The sequence below is a fragment of the Lemur catta genome, chromosome 2 (assembly GCF_020740605.2).
Source record: "Lemur catta isolate mLemCat1 chromosome 2, mLemCat1.pri, whole genome shotgun sequence".
NCBI lineage: Eukaryota > Metazoa > Chordata > Mammalia > Primates > Lemuridae > Lemur > Lemur catta.
In genome coordinates this window covers 117,649,621-117,672,064 of record NC_059129.1, presented here as the reverse complement: position 1 = coordinate 117,672,064, position 22,444 = coordinate 117,649,621, and the positions used below count along the sequence as shown (strand labels likewise).

Below are 22,444 nucleotides of genomic sequence, written 5' to 3'. Positions count from 1 at the left end.
ACATATCTTTCATCTTTTATTTACAGTGTTGGAATAAATTATATGCTTAGTAGATGTTCAATTTCTGAAAGAACATTTGATTGAAATGATAACATAAGGTAAAATGTGCTAGTTGTATGTAAAATGTACAAAATATATGCTGAGCTATGGATAGATTTTGTGGCAGAAGTGGGGTCTGGATGGGGCTTCAAAAATGGATTGGATTTCACAGGGATTGTCACAGGGAAGAGCAAAAGCAAAAATTGCTGAGCATGTTTCGAGAAGAGCAAGAAAATTCGGAACTTGGCATCAAGTATTATAGAAGGGAACAGAGGGCATTGAGGCTGGAAAGGGAGTCAGATTGCAGATTTCCAGCCAACACATCTGAGCTTTCCTTGGGTAGGCAGTGGAAAAGTTTGGAGAGTGAGTGAGCACTGCTGCTCCGTCACAGCTGTTAAAAGTCTACCATATTTATTTTAGTAAGAGACAGTGAAGACTTGAACTAGTGCCGTGGAAGTGAGTTGACAATCACTCACCACATCTTACTTCTATTTCTCACAGATTTCACAGATTGAAGTCACAAAAATGAGATATTTCAGCCTCTTCCATCTATACCTAGAATCCATTTTCATACCTCAGAAAGAAGTGTCTCTATTCTTTGCCCTGGCTGGTTTCTTTGCTTCACATTTTAGTCCTTCTCTTTTCATCATATATAGGTCTTTGCTTTGTTAATTAGCCTAATATTTTCCAAGTAGTTGTGATATTAGCGAGTCATGAAATCAATTTAGTGGGTCTTGACCAAGATTTTTTTCTAAAAATGTGAGGTGATAAAATTGATAAATGGTTTGGTATCTACACTACAAGTTTTTGTGTACTAGCTTATGATGTAAAAGTGTTTCTTAATGGTGGTTCAATCAATAAAGTTTGAAAGCCCCTGAACTAGCCATTTTAATTTGATATTTTGATTCTTTCAGGGTCTTTTTGAGTATAAAAATATACCCAAATTATACAAATCATATAAAACAACAACAAAACAGAAACAGAAAAGCACTCTTTTATTGATCCTTCTAACCAATCAAGGTAGTATTCTTTCTCCTTATTCTTGAAATTTCTTAAAACTGTAAATTTAAACCCTTGTAACTTATTGTCTGCTTCCACTATGGATGGTCAAAATTTATCAATGACCCTCATAGTTAATTGGCACCGTATTTACTCTATCTCCTCCTGTGTGAGAGGAACGTGTGATGCTGTTCATTGCTGTTCTTCTCTACCTCGGTATCAGTGACACTGCTGCCTGCGTTCCCACATCTCCTGACTGTTCCTGCCTTAATGCTTCCTTTTCTTCTGGCTTTCCCAACATAGGAAGTCCTGTCTTTCCTTCTTTCTGTATACTTCCATGGGTAACATTAGCCTGGGAAATCTTATCCCACTGTAATTCATTTATTAACGTATCTCTTCTTTCATCTGCTCCTGCAATTTTCAGATTTCCATTTCCTGCAGCTATTTGCATATTTCCATTCAGACAGATACTTCACATCAATTTGAACCTATTTGAAACATAAATTTTCTTTCTTCCGCAGCAACTCTCTCCTGGTTTCCCTGTTTCAGTTAATAGCACCACCATTTTGGAGGGCAATCTAGCTAAAAAACTCAGTGTTCAATGTCTGCCTGGATCCTCACCCCTTACATCTAATTAGTTATCAATTTCTGTAGGGTGGTATTAAACAATTTTCTCACATTTGTCTCCTTGTCACCATTCTTGTTACTATTACCTACCTTCAGGCTCTCATTATCTTTTGCCTAAGCTAGTGTACTAGCCTTTTAATTGGTCTCTTTGCTTTTCTCCTTTGCCTGTTTTAATTCATTATGCTTAATACTATCATAGTAGTCTTCCTAAAGTGTTGCTCTGATCATATTAACCTTTTTCTTAAAATAAAAAGTTGTAGTGTTTCCTTATTACATGGAAAATTAAATAGCTATTCCTTAGACTGGTATTTAAGAATTTCTACAATATGGCTCCATTCTCCCATTCATTTTCATCTACGATTATGAAATTATATCTGAACTCCATGCTCCATACTCTGTTACTTCCTAGTTTTGAAACATTCCTTCTGTTTTCTGTTTTCAAGCCCATATCATTTCTTATCTTCACCAGTAAAAATCCTTCAATCTACTGTTTAAGATCTATCATACATATTACTACTTCTTTTAATATGTTCTTGAAGTTTTCAAAATTAAGTGTGGTATTTGTGCCTTTGAATTTTCCTTACATTTAAGTTGACATTCCTTAAGACATATGTTTTATAGTCAGCTTCTCCAAGAAAGGGCACATTTCTCTCCTATACGCCCTGTAGTTTTTATTATAGTGTACCCACAAGAAAGTATCAGTTAATTACTTAATATTTGTAATCCAAATGGTTCACATTTTAATAGAAAAATACACAAATAATATTCTCTTGTTTAAATCTGGGCATCAGGGGAGATTAGGGAAAGGGAGATGAGAATAATATTATTTTTTATACACTTACCACTTGGTGCCTGGATGAAAAGTAAGATGATGTATATTATCCTCATCAATATCCAACTCACCTAAAAATTTACATTTGACACCCTATAAAAGCTTTATGATTCCGGCCAGCAAGAAAGAGGAACTTACAGAGGAAAAGGAGACAATTTACATGAAAATGTTTTCATTTCGGTTTTCAGCCAAAGATGAAGAAAAGTGAGTAGGCACAGGTGGAAAGATCACTTTGCCTGAATTGCTTTGTGGTTCTTTAATACTGAAGGTAAGGTGTCCAGAATTCTAATTCTGAACAAACTGACATACATTCTTTTCAAAAAGAAATTTAGAGTAAAACTACACTACCATATTGAAGTCTATAAATCACTTAACAGAAAGTGTAGGTAGTCTTAGCAAAAAGGTAGATGAAAACATGTAAGGTTTTCATCAATATATAAACTAATGCATAATGTTCAGACAGCACTGAAATAAGATATTCCCGCTTTTGTTTCTCCTTATGGCTGTGTTTCCATGGTACCAAGCTCAGACTATCATAAGAGAAAGGGGGCTGTGATTCTGGGAGATACGACTTTTTTGGAACATAGTAACAAGTCATCCTGCTTTAATTGTGCTATATTTCAATAGTTTTATTGATAATTATTTCCCAATCTTGAATTAAACACATAAAATAAATGGAAACAACCACAAAAGTGATATAATATGCACCCAAACAATCCTTCATGGCTGATATTATGGGCAAAACTATATGCAAGCACTAGTCTTGTATACTTATGAAACCATGCACATTTTTACATATATCATTCATTTTATAAATATATCTTATATTAATATTGGTATTTACATTTTAATTAATAAGTATTATTTACTTGGAACAGGATTTTTTTTTTTTTTGAGACAGAGTCTCACTGGAACAGGATTTTCAAAGGAAAAATAAACCATAGAGTATTATGTACTCACTTTTATCATATTTTTATATTATTAAAAAAGGTCTATCTTAAATTAAGATTTTTGTCTACATGGAAAAAATAGCCAAATCATAGACAGCCCATGTGCTAGACAGATGGCATTACTGATCGGGAAATATGGTTATATTTCTCAGTCTTACTTGTTGCTGGAAGAAATCAGAGGGCAAGCACATTGCTGACAGTCATTTGGCAATCCCTTGACAATTCCATAGTATCCAAGAGCACATCGTTCACAGAAGTCACCAGCAGTGTGATGTTGACAATTCTGTAAAGATAGAAGGAGAAAAAATTTGTTTGTAATTTAGTGAAAGAATGTAATTTATCATATAGCTCCCCATCTATGAGTGTGTGTGTGTCTACGAACACATATACTGTCATTCTCACACACATACATACATGCACATACACTTTATCATTGACAGGGAGCTCAGTTTTTGATATAAACATATTTTTAAAAATTTCTTTCATTTGAGAAACTTACACTGTGCTATTATCACTATACTGACAATAAGAATTTTGTTCTCTTTTCCCTATATCAATCTCTGCGTAAATTTTTGTTACTCTTAATTAGGGTATAGACTTCAAGAATCTCTAACATTTATTATTTCTTCTGGCCGCTTATGTTTCTTCACATCCCAGGTTTTAGGCCTATGAGGTGCCAGAAAAAATGCTAAAAATACTGGGATCTCAGCATATGCCCATCATGGGGCTTTCTGAAACTAAAGCAAGGCAGAAATCATAAATGTTTCAAGAGGCAACAAGAGCAAAAAAGGTCAGCCCAGTTAACCACCTTAAGAACATTATTCATCTATTTCTTTTCACATGTTGGTGGTTCTTCAGAAATAGAGAGGACTCAATGTGAAACTAGCAATCTCAGGTCAATATTTTCTTTTTTAGTGCTTGTACAATAAGAGACACCAGGGTGATAACGTTTTAAGACATTTACATAAGGAAATGAGAACAATTTCTGAATAGCATGTAAATATTTTTGAAATTAAAATTCTCATGAAGTAGAATTATATTTAAAACAGAATAATCAATTATACAATAGGGACTTAGGAAGAGCTACATGCGAGGCACTGAAACAAGCACTGAGAGAATCAGGTGAGGAAAAAGGTAAAATAATATCCCACCTTCTAGGACTCACTTCAGCTTTGGCAAAATAAAAAAGAAGAAACATGACAAATAACAAACATGGCAGCAAGAACACACCACTGAATGTTGTTTACAGGAAATGTGACACTTGACTTTGGGAGTTGAGAAAAAGGAAGAAATAGAGGGAATTGAGAGTTGAGTTTTAGCTTAATTTTATGACAGGATTTGGAGTAGTCAGAACAGTGACTTACATTTTATAAATAAGTTTATCAAAAGAAAAGTTGAAAAACCAAAAAGGCAGTAACAAAATAGATGGACATGTTAGTGAACTGATTTCCTGATCAACTCAGCTGGAGCCACAGAGCTGCCTGCAAGCTCTGTATCGAACTTGGATGACATTCCATACACTGGACTCTTTGCTTTATTCAATCAATCAAGAAGAATGTATTTATGTTTCATGCAATGTTTGGAATGGTATGTGTAGTCATTCATGACAAACAACAGCTGAAGTCACTCACTTCTACCACAGAGATTGCCATGCAATTTAATCTTTTTAAAAATTCTCTTTTTTTAAGAACTTCTCTTAACTCTTTTTGGGTGTTTATGTCATTGCCTGCAGTGAAACCATGACATTGCCACAATGAATTTTAAGCTATTGTTTTTTTACATTTCTGGTGCTATAGTTGAAAATATACTGTGACACTTATAGATGCATTTTATAACTTAATATAAAATGGATCCAGTTTTCTGACATGACAGGGTACAAATCTCACATCTTCTCATTCTCTGCCTCACTCTCACTAGATGATAGCCCCTTATTTTCAGAGAAAAGCAAGCTCTCTCATTTGGTCGCTCCCTCAGCTTCCTGTCACCAAACAATTCACTATCTTGCCTGCATTATTTTCTATCCTTTTGACATTTATTTCTGTCTTTTGTCTAAAGTTACTCTCCTCCTAAACTGGTCTCCTTGCTTCCTACCTGCCCATTTTCTCCAGCATCTTCATTCTCTCCTTTTTTGCTGGCTTATTGTCATCAACATTTGAAGCTGGTCGAGCCTTTCCTATCTTAAAAAACATCTGTGGGGTCTCAAGTTGCTTGGCAACTTCTATCCTATTTTTGATAAGCCTACATCCCTGGTCTCTACTTCTTCATCTCCCATTTATCCTTTAAACACTCTTCCAATGTCACCATTGACACAATTCCAGATAAAGCTTTGTTGCTAAATTGAAATTTACTGACAATAATCAGTTCTCATGATAGGTGAATTTTTTGCAGAAGCTGATATTTCTGGATCCTCTTTCTTTGAAATTTTCTCTTCCTGTGGTTTAACAGCAAGTCCGTAGATTTTTCTCCTACCTCTGTGGCTACTCTTTCTTACTCTTACTCATGAACTCTTCCTTCCCTTTCTGTTTAGTAATATTGATGTCCTTAATTCTAACTTTGGCTCTCAGTTCTTTTTTTTCCTACACATTTTACCTTGGTGATTTCATCCATTACTATGATTTCAGCTATCTGTGTGCCAATAACTCTATACATTTTTATACATTCAGCCTGGATATATTTAATGAATTCCAGACTTTTCATTTCTAATTGTTTCTTGGATCGATCTTCATGTACAACAAAGAAGCACTTTGAATTTGAAATGTCAAAAATTAAGCTCACCTCTCTCTATATCTGCTAATCCTCTTGTATTTCCCATGTCATTTGGGGTCACTGTCATCCACTCAATTCCCCAGGTCAGCAATCTAGAGGCCTCTCTTAACCCAAATATCTGTTTGATGATTGGTTCCATGATTTTACTACTCTTTGTTTCTTGACTTCCTTGTTGCTACGGTTTTTATCTGGCCACTATCATCTTTTTTTCTGGATTATTAGAACAGCCTCTTAAGTAAAGATCCTGTGGTTTCCAAATTTTCTCATCCAGTGATTTCTCCACATTGAAATCAGAGTGCTCATCCTATAGAACACAGCAAACCATACCATGCCCTCTCTTGCTTGAAAGCCTATACTTGTTCCCCACTGTTGTCAGGATGAATTACAAACTCTCCAGCATGGCCAGGAAGACCATGATAATTGGCCCCTCCTTACCCCTCCAGGTGTACCTCTAGCCACTGTTCCGTTTGCATGTAATACGGTAGCCATACGGGACCATTCGAAATTCTCAGATTATGTGGATGCTTTTTCTCACTTCTGGGTGCAAACCCTTTGTTCTAGAATGTTTTTGTCCTCCTCTTATCTGGCTAGCACTTATTCATTTCAGCTCTTATTTTAAATGTCACTTTCTCTGATTCCCTAAATCTGGTTTAGATGCTCCTTTTAGCTCTACACAGTGTATGAAACATGGTAGGCCTTCAATGACTGTTTTGAATGAATGACTGAATGAATGCATGTTCTTGGCAGTATAGATAAAATGGGTCAGGCTTTTTAAGATGAAGAAGGCCCAGTTTCAAGTCTAATTACAGAAAAGTGGTTAGCAAGGGAAAATGATTTGTCATATTTTGGTATTGATTTAAGTACCATAATTCTCCCTTATTCAACCATCCAAAAGAACCATCATTTTTTAGCAATAAAATAGCCATCCCATATTTAACAGTAGCATTGTAAGAGATAATGGCTCCAAGATAAAATAATTATCTATGAATTCAAGTCTCAAATCATTCAGCAAGGTGTCATACTGAAGAATAAGTGTTAACTGGGGAATGTTTTAAGCACATATTTTATAGTTATAGAAATGAACATGTGCCAACAATACATGAAATCCTCAACATAATTTGTAGCATTTTTGCTTCTGTAATAAAATCATTGCATAATGAATTATTTTATGTAATCTACATGTAACATTAATAACTGAATCAAAATACTTAAAGAGAATGATCATTACTAAAAATATAGAGATTTAAAAATATGGTTTTGTCTCTCTTATACCTGCAACTTTATATAATTTTTTCACAGAGCAAGCAAATATTTCATAGAGTTGCTGACATACTAAACTTGGTTAATTGAATCACACATGTCCCGGTTAGGTCTGCAAACACAACACATAAATCACGAGTCTATTTTTGAAACTTTTTGACATAGCTCATATGACTTTCCTGTCTGCTTTGAGATAGTGTACATAATATTTTCTCTGGTATAGAAATTAGACTTTAGGGAAAATTTCTATATTCTGGATGACTAATGAGAAGTTTAATTATATTATCAAGAGTGATATGTGCTAATATCTTTTCAATAATAGATTAGAATATATGAGATTCATAAGGTTTTTTTTTTTTTTGCTCATTGGAAAGCTGGTGGTATATATTCCTTCTGCTAAGTCAAATGAATATAACATTAATATTATAGTATCTAAGACCTAAGGTGAGAAGTTACTTAGCCAAACCTTCCTCCCATACAAGGATGCCTTCTATTCTTTCCTTGAGATATCGTTAAATGCATAAATTCTTACAAGGCAGCCCTTTTCATCTTCCATAACTATAAGCTACAAAGTTTTTCCTTATGCTGAATGAAGATTTGTTTCATTCTAATTTTCAGTCAATAATCCAAGTTCTGCCTTCTGAAGCTATGCAGATTATGTCTAATTCCCTTTTCCCAGGGAGGGTTCTCAAATATCTAAGAATACTATTACTTCCTAAATCTTTTTTTTTCCAAGCTAAATATTTAACAATCCTAGTTACTAAGAATTACTTCCAAAATATAGTAGATTGTAAGTCTCTAGCTGTGATTTGCAAATACATCAAATGTACTTTCTTCCTTGATTTGAATCTTGCACATATAGTATAATACCATGTCTTGGCACCTAGTGAATCTGCAATCAAGTAAAACTGCTGTTTCACATGAATTGCTAATATATGTCATTTCCTCTGTTCTTTTCCTAACTAGTGTTTCTTTTCTAAACACTAGAAAATAAGCTTGTAGAGGACAAGGTCCATGCAGTCCACATCTTAACATTCCCAGCACCTACCATTAGGCCAGCATATCGGCAATGATAATTCATGCCACAAGAATGAATGGACAAGTAAGCCTACATAAGTTCAAATCTTTTCTACTAATTTCATCTTGTTAATCGTAACTCATAGTTCTAACTGTTGCAATCTTTTCCCACCATCCAACACATTAGGCAACACTTCCTGTTTTATGTCATCTGAATATTTGATAGGTCTCATCCAAATCATTGACAGATATTTTGAGCACAACAGGGTCAAATACCAAGTGTATGCCTCATAATTGGAAACATCTTTAGTGCTCATTGTGGGTCACATTTTTTAGTAACTTATACTCCCATCAACCTACCAGCTGGTTAACATCCAGCCCATATTTTCAGCCTCACTTGTGAGGATAGCATGAACCATTCCATCAAATGCCTATTTAAACAAACCAGGGTTTGAATCATAGGTATGACCTTTACTGTTTTATGACTTAAACTATTATTTCTCTCAGCCTCAGTTCACCAACTGTAAAAGAAGAATTAATCCTGTCTACTTTATAAATTTATTGCAAGAATAAATGAGAAAATCTATGTACAGTCCTGGTCCTGGCACATATATAAGGCTGGACATGGGGTAGCTGTTATTATTTTTGCTCAGTTTGAGATATGATGTATCATACTGTCTGATAAATCTGATATTGTACTGTGATTCAGGAAACTAGGGTCTTATATATTATGTATATAGTAATCCGAGCACTTAGTGTGATACGTGTTATTTTGTGTGAACCTATCTAATCCCTAATGAGCACTGTTTAATTTTTCTACAGTTGACAGAAATATTGGTTAAGTAAGCAACCCTTGAGTTTCATTGGAGATCAAAATCAGTCTGTTTCCTACATTTTATTTTCCTTTATAAACCTGGAAAAAACATTTCACTGTTTTCTATCCTGTGACAAATATCATATTCTCATGATTTCTGAAATATTTTTCAGACATGGCCCTTAATCACTATTGCAGATTGTATTAGGACTCTAGGTTATAATTCACTTCAGCTTTCAGAGTCAAACTCATTTAATCAGCTGAGAGTGTGTATATTCTCTCACAATCTGGAGAAAGCATTTTGTAGAGGATTTGAAACCTGCTTTTGGTATTTTGGCCAAGGCACTATAGGTTGCTTAAATTTTCTTAGCATTAATTTCAGAGTTGTAATAAGATGCTAATAATTCCTATTTTGTCAAGGTTGTTAGATTAAACAAGGTTTATGACACATCTTAAACACAGCAGATTCTAGTAAATCTGTAGATTCACAGTAAATCTGTCTATTTACTGCAGGTAGGGCTAATTGCTTACCCATGGATAACTGGTAATGTTTCAGGCAACAGAGCAGATCAATGATAGACATTTGTTTTTTATTCTTTTATTTTAAAAATAAGAATTATGATAGAGTCAATTTTCACAAACGATTTAATATTTAAAAAGCTCTTTGAGCTAGCTGAGACTTCAATATTCCCAGATACAAAATAGGAGAAATAATTCTGACCATGGGTATAGTGATGATTAAATGGGAATATCACCTATCTGTCTGACTGTGTATGTGTATACTAATTAGTATTAGTTTGTTTACCTCCCTTACTCCCCTGCTTGAGGTTCAACATCACACAGGTTTTACTGTTCCATTTTGAAAAAAAATTTCTTTAAGGGGCAACAGTGACTGAGCTATTGATAATAACATGGCTATGTGTAGGATTTATTAATGCCTAGGATCAAGGCACAACTCTCTTGGAAATGTCATTAGGTATTATGAAGAACACAGTTACAAAGTGATCTGGGTTTCTTTGAAATATTTAGCCTATAACATTTCCTATAGTTATATTTCCTCTCTACTCCATATTTTTAAAGAAATGTATAAAGAAAAAGAAAAAAAAAGATAAGTGAGGGCCCTATCTCCAAACATTACCACATCAGGGTTAGGGCTTGCTATGATCTGAACATTTGTGTCCTCCAAAAATTCCTATATCAAAATACTGTCCCCCATGTGATACTATTAGGGGTGGGGTCTTTTGGAGGTGATTAGGTCATGAGGGTGAAGCCCTCATCAGTGGGATTAGGGCCCTTAGAAAAGAGATCCCAGAGAGCTATGTAGCTCCTTCCAACACGGGAGGCCACAGAAAGAAGGTATCATCTATGACCATGAAATGGGCCTTCACCAGACACCGAATTTGCAGGAGCCTTGATCAAGGACTTCCCAGACCTACAAACTGTGAGAAGTAAACTTCTGTTGTTTATAAACTATCTAGTTTATAATATTTTGTTATAGCAGCCTGAATGGACTAAAACAGTAAGATAATCTAGCATAGTGCTAGACATGAAAATGCTTTTTTACAGTTTTTGATTAATTATCAACTGATTGGTTTTTAGACTATAAATGGTAGATAACATATTTGGTAATTACCATCTTCATGATGATCATCATCGCAATTGCTTTTATGGATCTTACCATGTACTAATTAGTATTCAAGCCTTTTACGGAGTATTTCATTGAATCCTTACAAAAACTCTATCAGTAGGTACTATTATTATTTTCATTTTATAAATGAAGAAACTAAGACCCCACTAAGGTTAAAAAAGTTGTCTAGGTTCACACAGCTGGTAAAGGGTGAAGACAGAATTTGAATAAAGGCAGTGTGACTGTAGAGTTTGTGCTTGCCATTATACCAAAGTACCACTATGCCATTATCCACATAAAATAAAAGAGAAATCAGTATGCTTTGGTTTCTTCAGTTACAGCATGGGAGTAATAGCAGCTATTTTCTATTTGCCTCATGAGGCTGTTTCCAGTTTGAACAAAGTTGCCTAAATTCAAAAAATTGTAGGTTCTCTAAAAGAAAATATAAAAATTCAGAGCATAACAATTTATACTGTGTTTATTTGATGGAAGTCTTTATTTATTTTTTACTTTATCTAGGGATTTCTCAGAAAATAGACCTGAACTTACTACTACTTTTTTTTTTTGAGATGGAGTCCCTCTATATTGCCCAGGCTGGTCCTGAACTTCTGGGCTCAAGGGATCCTCCCACCTCAGTCTCCTGAAAAGCTGGAATTACAGGAACAAACCACCACTCTGGCTGGCCAGCATTTAGGGTTGTTAAGGAACAAAATTGGTCAAAAGAGGACAGTATAAAGATAATAAGTTTTATCCTAAAAAAATGAAATTAAATTACATCCTTTATGAATGCTTCTAAGTTAATCATAAAACACAAACATAGCCCTGCTAAAAAATACTAGTGAAGATTGCATAAGAAAGAAAAATGTATTTAATTCTGAATGCATAAATTAACTTGCTCCCCACAAATTACCTGAATTTTATAAGCAAGCCAATGATGAAAGAATACTACACCAAAACCAAATAGTAACTATTTTAGGAATTCAAGGATGGTTAATATTAATTATGCATTTAGTCCATAAACATTTATCATTCTGCTAAGGTGAAAAAGTATATATGATCACCTCTTAAGTACATCTGAATCCTCACTCTACCGTCTAAAATGAACATGTGATAAATTTCAATATCCTACCCTTATTGAAAGAAGATACCTTTAAGAAGCCAGAGATGGAAAAAAGTTTTCTTAACATGACAAGAAATATTTTTCTTACACTAACCACCAGCATCATGCCTTATGGAGAAAAACTTGAGACATTCATATTAAAATCAGGAAGAAATAGGAAGCTGATCACTCTTCTGTTTAACATTTTTTTAGAAGACTTAATCAGTGTAAAAATATGAAACTATTATAACATATTTTCTGGCAAGTAAAAAAATAATTATAATTATTTGTAAATAATATTATTGTAAACATAAAAAATAACTGACTCAATTGAAAAACTTCTAGAATCAAAACAAAAGTAACTGGATATCAAATACATGTACAAAACATCTATTTTGTTAATGTTTACCAATAATGACCAGTTTGTGAATAAACTATGTTGAAGCAAAAATGTCATGTTTACTATTGAAATGAAAATGTAAAATACTAGAAATAATTTTAATACGAGAAATATATGCTCCAGATAGATAGTTAAAAGTTTACTGTAAGACATAAAATGTTTGAATAGAGAAGACTATCATATTCCTGGGTTGAGGGAAAATAACTAAGTAGTGTAAATATAGCAATTCTTTACAAATAGGCTTAATTCCAATTAAAATTCCAGTAACATTTTTTGGGAAAGGGATTGAAATAGTGAAAAATATGTCAGCTGGAAAAATATGTAAGAACATCTAGATAAGAAAATTTTAAAAAGAAGAGTAATAAAGGGTCTTGATGTACCAGATATTATAACTTACAATAAAATAAAGGTAAGCAAAACATTGTAACAAGCACTAAAAGGTAAGTAGAACAAAATGGATGATCCTTAAACATATCTTAATATGGATAAAATAAATTTGCATATATTCAGATACCAGGATGTATCAAGGGGAAAAGGAAATGTTAATCAATAATGTTTCTTTACCATAATTTATATGTGAAGAAAGATTACCTCCCCATACCACAATAAATTCCAGAAAGATTAAAAAGTGGATCTAAAATGAAATCATAAAAATAAGGGTAAGTACTATGGGATCCCAGTACAGGTATTGAAAGCCATGTGCTGGGTAAGATTTCCATCAGAATGAGTGTAGTTAGCGATGCAAATCACTCCAAAGATTGAGTCCCAGAAATACCACTATGTAGATTTCAGGATAATAAGGAAGAAACAGCAAAATAGTCTGAGACAGAGCTGCCACTGAGTTTGAAAATTCCCAGAATTTCATGACCTGGGAAGCAAACTGAACAAAGGCTTTCAAGAAGAAAGCAGTGATTCACAGTGGCAAACACTGCTGATAGATCTAATAAGATGAACACTAGTTGCCTAGTATCAGCATTGGTTCCAATACAGTGGTGGAGGCAACAGCCTATTTTATTAGTTCCAGGGAGAACGGATGGAGAGAAATTGTAGACAGAGTATAGACAACCCTTCACTGTATAGAAGGAGAAGAATGAAGTAGTAGCTACAAGGCAGGTGAAGTTTGTTTTTGTTTTGTTTTTAAGATAGAAGAAGAAACAAAAAGTGATAATGTAGGAGGGAGGAAAGACCAGCCAGAGTAATGTCCTTGAGTGGGAGAGCGGTGGGATCCAGAGCATATGTGGAAGGCGTGATCTTTTCTAGAAACAAGAATGGCTTATCCCAAGCAATGGAAAAGAGTCAGAATAATTGGGCACATATACAGCAAGGTGGTTGCATGTGGCAGTGGGAGCTCGTGTACTTCTCTTTTGATTGCTTGTAACTTCTCAGTGAGGTAAGAAGCAACACCATCAACTGACAGTGAGGATGAGAAGGGGTGGGAGGAGAGGTTTGGGGTTGAGCAGAGAGGGGAAGGTATGAAATAGTCATTCAGGAACGTGGGGGAGGAAAGGTGGCACTATCCAGAGCAGCACAAAGGATCCATTTGAAGAGAGTGATCACGAATTCAAGGTGACACTAGATGATGGCACAAGTGCCTCTTTTTCTACAGCCACGTGCAGCTTAGAGGGCGCAGGTGTGGAGGAGATAGGAGGATTTACACAGTGCTGGAGTTAGCTGAGTAAAATGAAGTAAGGGAGTGGCAGGGAAAACGAGCCTTGCAAAGCAGTGATACTAACGAAGGGTCATGTATATTAAGCTGGTTGAGAAAATAAGGGTGTGTGCAAGAAAAACAAGAACAAGAAAAAGTGTGAGAGAGCATGAATGGTGAGAGCATGAATGGTGAGACCATAGATGTTGAATTTGAAGTATTAAGATGTGAACTGGAGAGAAAAGAGAGGGTGGCCAAAGAACGGGACACTGAGAGACCTCAGAGGCACAAGAAACTGAGAGTTAAAGGCATGGAAGAGTTAACTTTGTGGACATTAAAATCATTATGATAGGAGCAGTGCTAGAGGCAGCAGCAATGATACCAAGGAGGAAAACTCTGCAAGGAATGGGGTGGGCGATCTGAGGGTTGGTAGGTGACTTCAACGAGCAGGTGTAGTGGGCGAAGCCGGGTGTCACGGAGGAGAACGTGAGGATGACATGAAACTGGCAGGGTGGGGCAGGGACACCCCCTACCTTCAGGCTCAGGAGAATGGAGACAGTGAAAGCAGTGGCTGCCACTGGAGAGGGCTATAAGGTGGCAGCAGGCAAGGGAGAGCCAGGGTTTCGGTAAGAGCAAGGTGAAGAGAACATGAATGGAAGAGGGGGATTCTCTGGGGGGTTTTGCTGAAGCTGGACTGGGAGTTCCCAAGGCACAGCAGAAGGGTTTCAGATGAGGAGAGGAGGGAGATCGGCTCAGCAAAGATGCCCAGAGCTGTGTGGGTTACAGTTTGAGGGACAGGTGGTGACAGGGGCAACCTGAATTTCTTATTGTGACTGAAATAAAAAGGGTAAAATACATGATAGCCCTGATTGTTCCAAGGCAGACAGCAGTGGTAGAGAATGCAGGGTGTCAGCAGGAACATAAAAAAATAACAGCAACCTCAATTCTAAGGGAAATAGATAAATTATGGGACATCTACTCAAAAACTGTAAAGATTTTAAAGAGTATCTAGCAACATAATACCCTCATGATAGGTAAATTTAAAAAGCAGAACATAAAAGAGCACTATGGTATTATATTAAATATAAGTCTTATTTGTAAACACATGAATAAAATTGGTAGGAAATACCTAAAATAATAAACTTTTATCTAATGCTGAATATTGGCTGACTTTTATATCTTTCTTCATTATTTTTCTTAATTCTTTTCTAATTTTCAAATTTCTTATAAAAAGCTTATCTTTGTTTGTAATCAGAAAAAATACTTCATGTAATTTTCACATAGCTGTATCCTCTGATGCTCTTCTAAGATGCTGTTAATATTTTATTTCTTGACACAAGGAGTAGTTTTCCCAGTTATCATTTTTTTGTTACTTTTTAAAATATAGACTGTGGTGAATGCCTTCCCCCCCCCCCCCCCCCCCCCCGGCATATTTTATTTCACACACACACAGAGTTATGTTCCCTGAAGTTAGTTTAGCTGGCTTCTGCATGCAGTATCTATCCGAGTGTGTGTAAGGAGAAATGAGCACATGGACCTTACTGAAGACAGGCTCAGGGGACTACCTGGCATATGGATGTTTCAGGGTCACACAGACTGCTGTGTCCATGGCACTGACATGGGACACAGGTGCCCAGGGTTGGTCCACGGGTGCGGCCACCTGGCTGGGAACTCAGTCGATAAAATCCTGGCAAGCATGTCTGAAAGAAAAGGAGGCCAATTAGGACAACTAAGTTAGAAATCTTGCATTAGCAACATTTGGTTCTTCAGTGTTTAGAAAAACAGACTTCTTTACCCCATCTGGGTTAGGGGCAACACCACTTACAAACACAAGTGACAACTTTGATACCTAATGTGCATTTCTGCCTGGTCCCTAAGGTGGGCAGGCAGCATCCATGTGTTATCAGACTTTAGCCAAGGAAAGCTTTCATTTTCATATACAACTCAGCCTGCAAAAGCTTAAGATATTCTTTTTCCTGAGAAAGAGGTTTGTTTTTAAATAACATTGTCATATGGGCTAAAGAGAGAATTCAAATATCCTTAACAAACTAAAATCTGCTACTGTGCTTGATGGATAATTAACAAATGTCCAATGAAACTCAGCAAAAAAAATAAAAAAGTGTCATGGATGCATTATTTATACCAATATAAAGGCTATAAAGTAAGAAATTCAAAATAATAAAAGCTCTACATGTCTTGGGACTATTAGGCCACCAATAAAATTTATCTTTCTCTGATCTATTTTTTTTTTCATTTTGTAATAAAAACTTAAAAATGAACAAAAATGCTAGTGAAGCTGACATATGCAAAACCCAGACTTCCATCTTCATTCAAGTTTATCATGTAAATGTATCAACAAAAGTTTCTAGCTTTCTGGAAGGAAGGCCACAGCTCTGGAGAGGGGATGAGAACAGTCTTGCATTCCAAGCTTAGCACTCTTGGCCTGCAAAGCTGCAGATGTTGTTTGATTTAAAAAAGGTAGCAGTCAGTTTCTTAGATCCCACTGAAGATTATAAAGAGATTGTTTTACTCCCTTGGTAAAGATTTTTTTTACTTAAACATCTTGCTTCCATTGATGAAAGAAAAGTGATTGCTGAAAAAGAAAGAAAAAAATGTTGGGCTAAGAACTTCCTTGGGCCTCTGTGTCCTTTTGGTTCTAGTCTAGGTATTCCAGAGTGGAGTATATGAAGAAGTTCCTTAGGTAGAGAAAAACATCAAAAGTCAGTACTCTCCTTGTTTATTTTGATTTGGATAATGTGAAAGTACCTCAATTAAGCACTTAATTAAGAGACTCTCTGTTTTTATCACAGCCTATAAGAAATTCTAATGAGATTTAATAATGTCCCAGCTTTGAGCAAGCTGATAAAGAAAACCGAGACTAGTATTCAAAATATTTTTAGTCTCCTTTGTCTTATGGTGGACATAATCATATATTTTAATAAAGTTTGTTCATATTATTTAAAATCAAGGCTCATTGTTGCCATTATTACTGAATAAGGTCTGGAAATTATAGTTAAGGAATTCATTTAAGCGTAACTGAAGAAACAATTCAAGTTGTATTTAAAAGTGGCTCACAGTGTGGGTTGTTCTAATTCTTTATCATGCTGACTGCTGAATAAAATTGGATTTTCTTTACATGGATTTCATCCTTGGATACCTATATAATTATTGTTATCTTATTGGTATATTTGCTTGGTGTGTGTATGTGTGTGTGTATGTAGGTGTGCGTAAAAATCATGCAAATTGAGAGAAAGTTCCTAGCTTCACTTTATACCCCAAACAGAAGTTTACAGCAAGTCTCAGAAGAAAAATAAAGTTAAGAAGCAATATTCTTCACCGAGGAGTCATATGCAGTTCAGTGTCAAACACTGAAATGTGAAGGTGAGCACTGAGGTGAAATCTACTGTAATGCACAACAAATGTTTCCTATTTCTGCGGCTCTTTCCTGGACAGGCAGCCTGATGCAGTAGAAAAGCACCCATGGTGGGAGTCTATGGCCTGGGCTCCAAGTTGTGCTCTGTGTAGAACTTTCTAGGCATTTCTCCGTGGGTCTTGTCATCATCTGGGGCCAATTTAATTGGGGAAGAGTTGGGGCCTGGGTTTGTTTTAAAACTCCTAAGAAGGTCTACTAAGCAGTTAGGATCCAGAACCACTGGCATGCTCTACATTCTTTGCTGAGAATGTGTGCTTGTAAAAGGCACATAGACTCCTTGGTTCTATGACATGAATGAATATGGAAGCTTTGATTTTACACATTAGTTTTGTCTGAGAGATGTGGACAAGTTACTTTGAGACATAGTTTCCTCATCCTGCAAATGAGCAGGTACAGTAACTCAGATAAGTTCTAAGGTTTCTTTAAATTCTAAAGTTTTAAATTAATTTAGATTAGCTTAGATTAATTTTGTACCCTGATGAATTAAATTTCTCAGAGTTAGCAAAAAAAAAGACTATTATATAATGCAAAAATTAGAAACTTAAAACACATTTTTTAAAAAACAGAATGGAACCTATTTATTCCTCTTTAATCCTTTTCTTTCCTGGATCCTTTTCTATTTATTCTTTATATTTTAAATTTTTTTAGGGTGTTCTTCAGTGTTGGATTATTTTTCTTCTTGGTGGACTGGGGAAAAATTCATGAAAATGATTAGGTTTGAGTTGGGAACAAAAGAGCTATTTTTTGAGTACTATCTAAAGTCCTTTCTGGAACACAATGGAGAATTAAAGAAAAGCAAATAAATAAAAGCAAAACACTTTCCTCAGCTCATCTTATCCCTTTTTTCTCTAACTCAAACTTTCTCAAAGTTCTCTTCTCACGTGCTGAAATTGTTCAGAGCTCAATATTCTTCTACCTTTAATTTATTTTCATTATATGGTGTCTCATCAAAAGGTTGGATTCAAATTCACACAAAAATGTGGGAGAGTAGAGAGAAGGGAATGAAAGTGATTAGAGAGTTAACATGCCCCAGGCTCAGGGTCACATAAATCATTCCCTTTTTTCCTCAGAGTTTAACAATAAAAATAGATACTTGTGCTGGTATCACATACTACATATGATTTTGTGCAGGTTTTGAATACTGTGGGTCTTAGTTTCCTCACCTGGAACATAAGAATATTGTACAGTCATGCACCGCATAGTGATGTTTTAGTCAATGACAGGCCACGTATTGATGGTGGTCTCATAAGATTATAATACTATATTTTTACTGTGCCTTTTCTATATTAAGATATGTGTAGATACACAAATACCATCATGTTACAATTGTGTACAGTATTCTGTACAGTCACATTCTGTACAGGTTTTTAGCCTAGGAGCAATAGGCTATACCACATATTCTAGGTGTGCAGTAGGCTATACCGTCTAGGTTTGTGTAAGTGCACTCTATGATTGTCACATAACAATGACATTTCCTAACAACATGTTTCTTAGAACATATCCTTGTGTGACTGTATAACATAATAGTTAAGTGTAAGTTTATCTATGTTTTGGTAACAAACTTATTGGGGTTCAAACTGCTGCTTAGCTGTGATCATGGGCCTCAATTTTCTCATCTATAAAATGAGGATCATAAATCATATTCGATAATGTTTGTTTAAGTATATTAGGAAATGTACTTGAGATTGCAGAGGAGATAAACACTTTTGATATTTTATAAGGTAGTTGTGAGGATTAAATGAGATAATATATGTTTAATGTTTGACACACAATATATTGACATAGGTATCTCTATCCCAAATAATTTTTTAAATGTAATTGCTTAGGAAAAACTAAAAATAAAGGAAACCATGATTGTTTTAAGTTCTTTTAGGAAACCAAATTGTAACATATGCCACTTACCCACACTGTGGCCCTCAATATTTGTATGTAAATGAAAACAGAGTCTTTGGGTCTCCCATGTGCAACAGAAATGATACAGGATAGAGAAATGCACATGTAAGTATACCAGTCTATTTCCACATTTTGCCTTTTGGGTTTTATAAGTTGATAATAGGTATGCACTGTTTGGGGATTTTAAAAAATCAATTTTAATAACTATAAGGGACAGCCTCTGAGTGGTGACCCAATAGACATCAGCCTTTCAGCTGTGAGCCAGAGTCCTATTAAAATAAGGGGGGGGCGGGGAGGGAAAGAGCTGAAATGATCAAAACATGACCCAAAGATCATGGATGAATTTCTGATTTTCATGATATTATTGCAGACAGCCACATATTCAATGCTAAATATTTTACATTTTTAAAAAAGAAAGTCATAAAAGTAAGAATAGTATCTGCATACAAACTAAATTCAGTTTTGGTCAGTTTAGGCAATAACCTAAACCTAATCTAACCCAATGAGCAGTTTAAGTAAAGTATAATAAATTCAGTGGCTCTAACACCAACAAACCTGGTAAGAAAATAGTGTCCTTTATTTGACTCCTAAAGGTAATCTGGTCTCTACTTCAAATCATAAATTGAAATTATTAGACATTTCTAAAACTAACATTTTTAATGAACAAGGCTGCAGTGTCATAACACTATAGGTAATAGGCAAAGGCTAAGCGTCTTTACAACCGGCTATCTTTTTATAAGTAACTAATATTTAATCTTGTTTACTTGCAACCACATTGTGGATAAAAACATGAAATGAATAGCCTATAGATGCAGATGTCTCTAGAATACCACACATTTGGTAAAAATATTGTAAAGGAATTGCTTTGTATATTCATGACCCAAAGCATATGTTACTGGAATGGGATGTATTATTTCAGAACTGTCCTTAGCTCTTGCTTTGATGATTAGATTTTATGCCTGGGTAATTACACTTTAGAATCAAGATGAATTATAAATAAGATGTATAATGGATTAGAGGCAATGGGTTGTGGAGAACACCTCAGGTACCTTATTATGAGAGATAGGCCTTTATTTCCATAATCTCTCCACTAAGATATTACTGTAATTACTGTCTGTAAATAGAAGCTTAAGTGAAAGTCATGGTACAAAGGCGAAGCCACCAATACAGATGGTAGTTTGTACATATTCATAAGTTTTTTTGATTTTATTCATTTATCATTTGCTTTATGTGTGCTAATTTATATTTTCATATAATGATGGAAAATGACTAAAACTAATGGGAAAGCATGTTTTAGAATGTACTATTTGAAAAGCCTATCAATCATAATAAAAAGGGTATTTCACATTTAAAATTTGGAATGGAAGGTGGACTGCATTAAAATAATTTGCTACCCTACTAATATTTTTGTTCCTAAGTGAACAGCATTATTTTAAATAGATGTAGAAAAAACACAGCTGTAATAACTTTCTCTTCAAGATATCTACAGGTCAACCTTGACTACTTAATAAATATCTTTTACAGTAAAATAATAGTGCTGAATCAGAGAATTTTACAACTTCAAAACCCTAGTGCTGGGAGTATTTCCATTTGGCTCCTGAAGTGAGTTGAGGTTAAGCAGGTTAGTAGGAGCTAGCTTACCTCACAGGACAAGCCAGAATAGCCTGGGGGACAGTCACATTTTTCAATCAAGTGAGCTGCAGGAGTTACTGCTGTCACACGTCCTTGTTCAGCTACCTCCATGGAGATTTCAGAAATCCTGAAGACAACAAGCATATACTTAGATTGCCACACCAGTCAGTTATGGTCATCTAGTAAACAATCCTACAAGAAGAATCTTCTCAGGTTTTCTTCAATGTCAAACAAGTTCTAGTCTTTCTTTTGTCTTTAATTGACAACTAATTGTATATATAGTTGGCCCTTGAACAAGATGGGTTTGAGCTGCACGGATCCACTTTTATATGGATTTTTTTCCACCTCTGCCACCCCTGAGACAGCAAGACCAACCCCTCCTCTTCTTCCTCCTCCTCACTACTCAATATGAAGACTATGAGAATGAAGACCTTTATGATGATCCACTTCCACTTAATGAATAGTAAATATATTTTCTCCTCTGTATGATTTTCTTAATCACATTTTCTTTTCTCTAACTTATTTTATTGTACAAATACAATGTATAACACATATATAAACCATGCATTGGTCAACTGTTCATGTTAACAGTAAGGCTTCCAAACGATAGTAGACTATTAGTAGTTAAGTTTTTGAGGAGTCAAAAGTTATACATGGATTTTTGAACAACCTAACCCCAGTGTTGTTCAAGGATCAAATGTATTTATCGAAACAATAATGTAATGTTTTGATATGTGGATACATTGTAGAACAATTAAATCAAGCTAATTAACATATTGTTTTAAAGCTGCCTAAATTCTAGGGGCTTATGTGCTACATCTTATTACTGCATTTTTGCTTCCTCAAAGGTTATGATTATACATTAGTAAAATATTCACATAAATCATAAGAAGTTTAGTAAATTGGATGCCTGATACCCTGTTGAGAAGTTATTATAAGGAGTTTTTTTCCCATTTCTTAAAATATGAGTGGCTTCAGGTTGACATGGCCAATTAATGAAACATTTATATTTTTGCAAACAGACAACCCAAGGTCATTTCCCATACAATATCTCCTGTAGTCACTTGTGATATTGCTTTTAATTTACCACCATTCCTGATTTCTTCCTCTAAAGCCTGCAAATGTCCTTTCAAGAACTTTAGAAAACCACTTAGAAAACAATGATCAAGTATAACCTAATAATATTGATTTCTTTCTGAGGATAAAGAACCTTTCAAATTAATAATTTGTTAACTTAATTAAATAAATCCTTTAAGTAACTTCATTCACCCTTCTTGGAAAAGTCCTTATAATTGAAAAAAAATTATTCACAGTTAAAATATTGATGTCCTTTTCATTAATTTGAAAGTATACATTAAAAAATATGTGCACTCCATAAATTCAGGCTATTTCATGACTGACTAACTGGTAA

At 34.9% G+C, this 22,444-nt stretch overlaps 1 protein-coding gene across 1 annotated transcript in view; it reads right to left on the bottom strand.

Annotated features, from left to right (window-relative positions):
• The window catches only part of LAMA2 (laminin subunit alpha 2), a 554,924-nt gene that overhangs the window by 165,884 nt on the left and 366,596 nt on the right, over positions 1 to 22,444 (bottom strand). The window contains exons 28-30 of the mRNA XM_045544336.1: positions 21,043 to 21,160; positions 15,641 to 15,775; positions 3,606 to 3,730 (exon numbers count right to left, since the gene is read on the bottom strand). Coding sequence (XP_045400292.1) covers positions 3,606 to 3,730; positions 15,641 to 15,775; positions 21,043 to 21,160 — 378 coding nt within the window. The remainder of the gene's footprint in view (positions 1 to 3,605; positions 3,731 to 15,640; positions 15,776 to 21,042; positions 21,161 to 22,444) is intronic.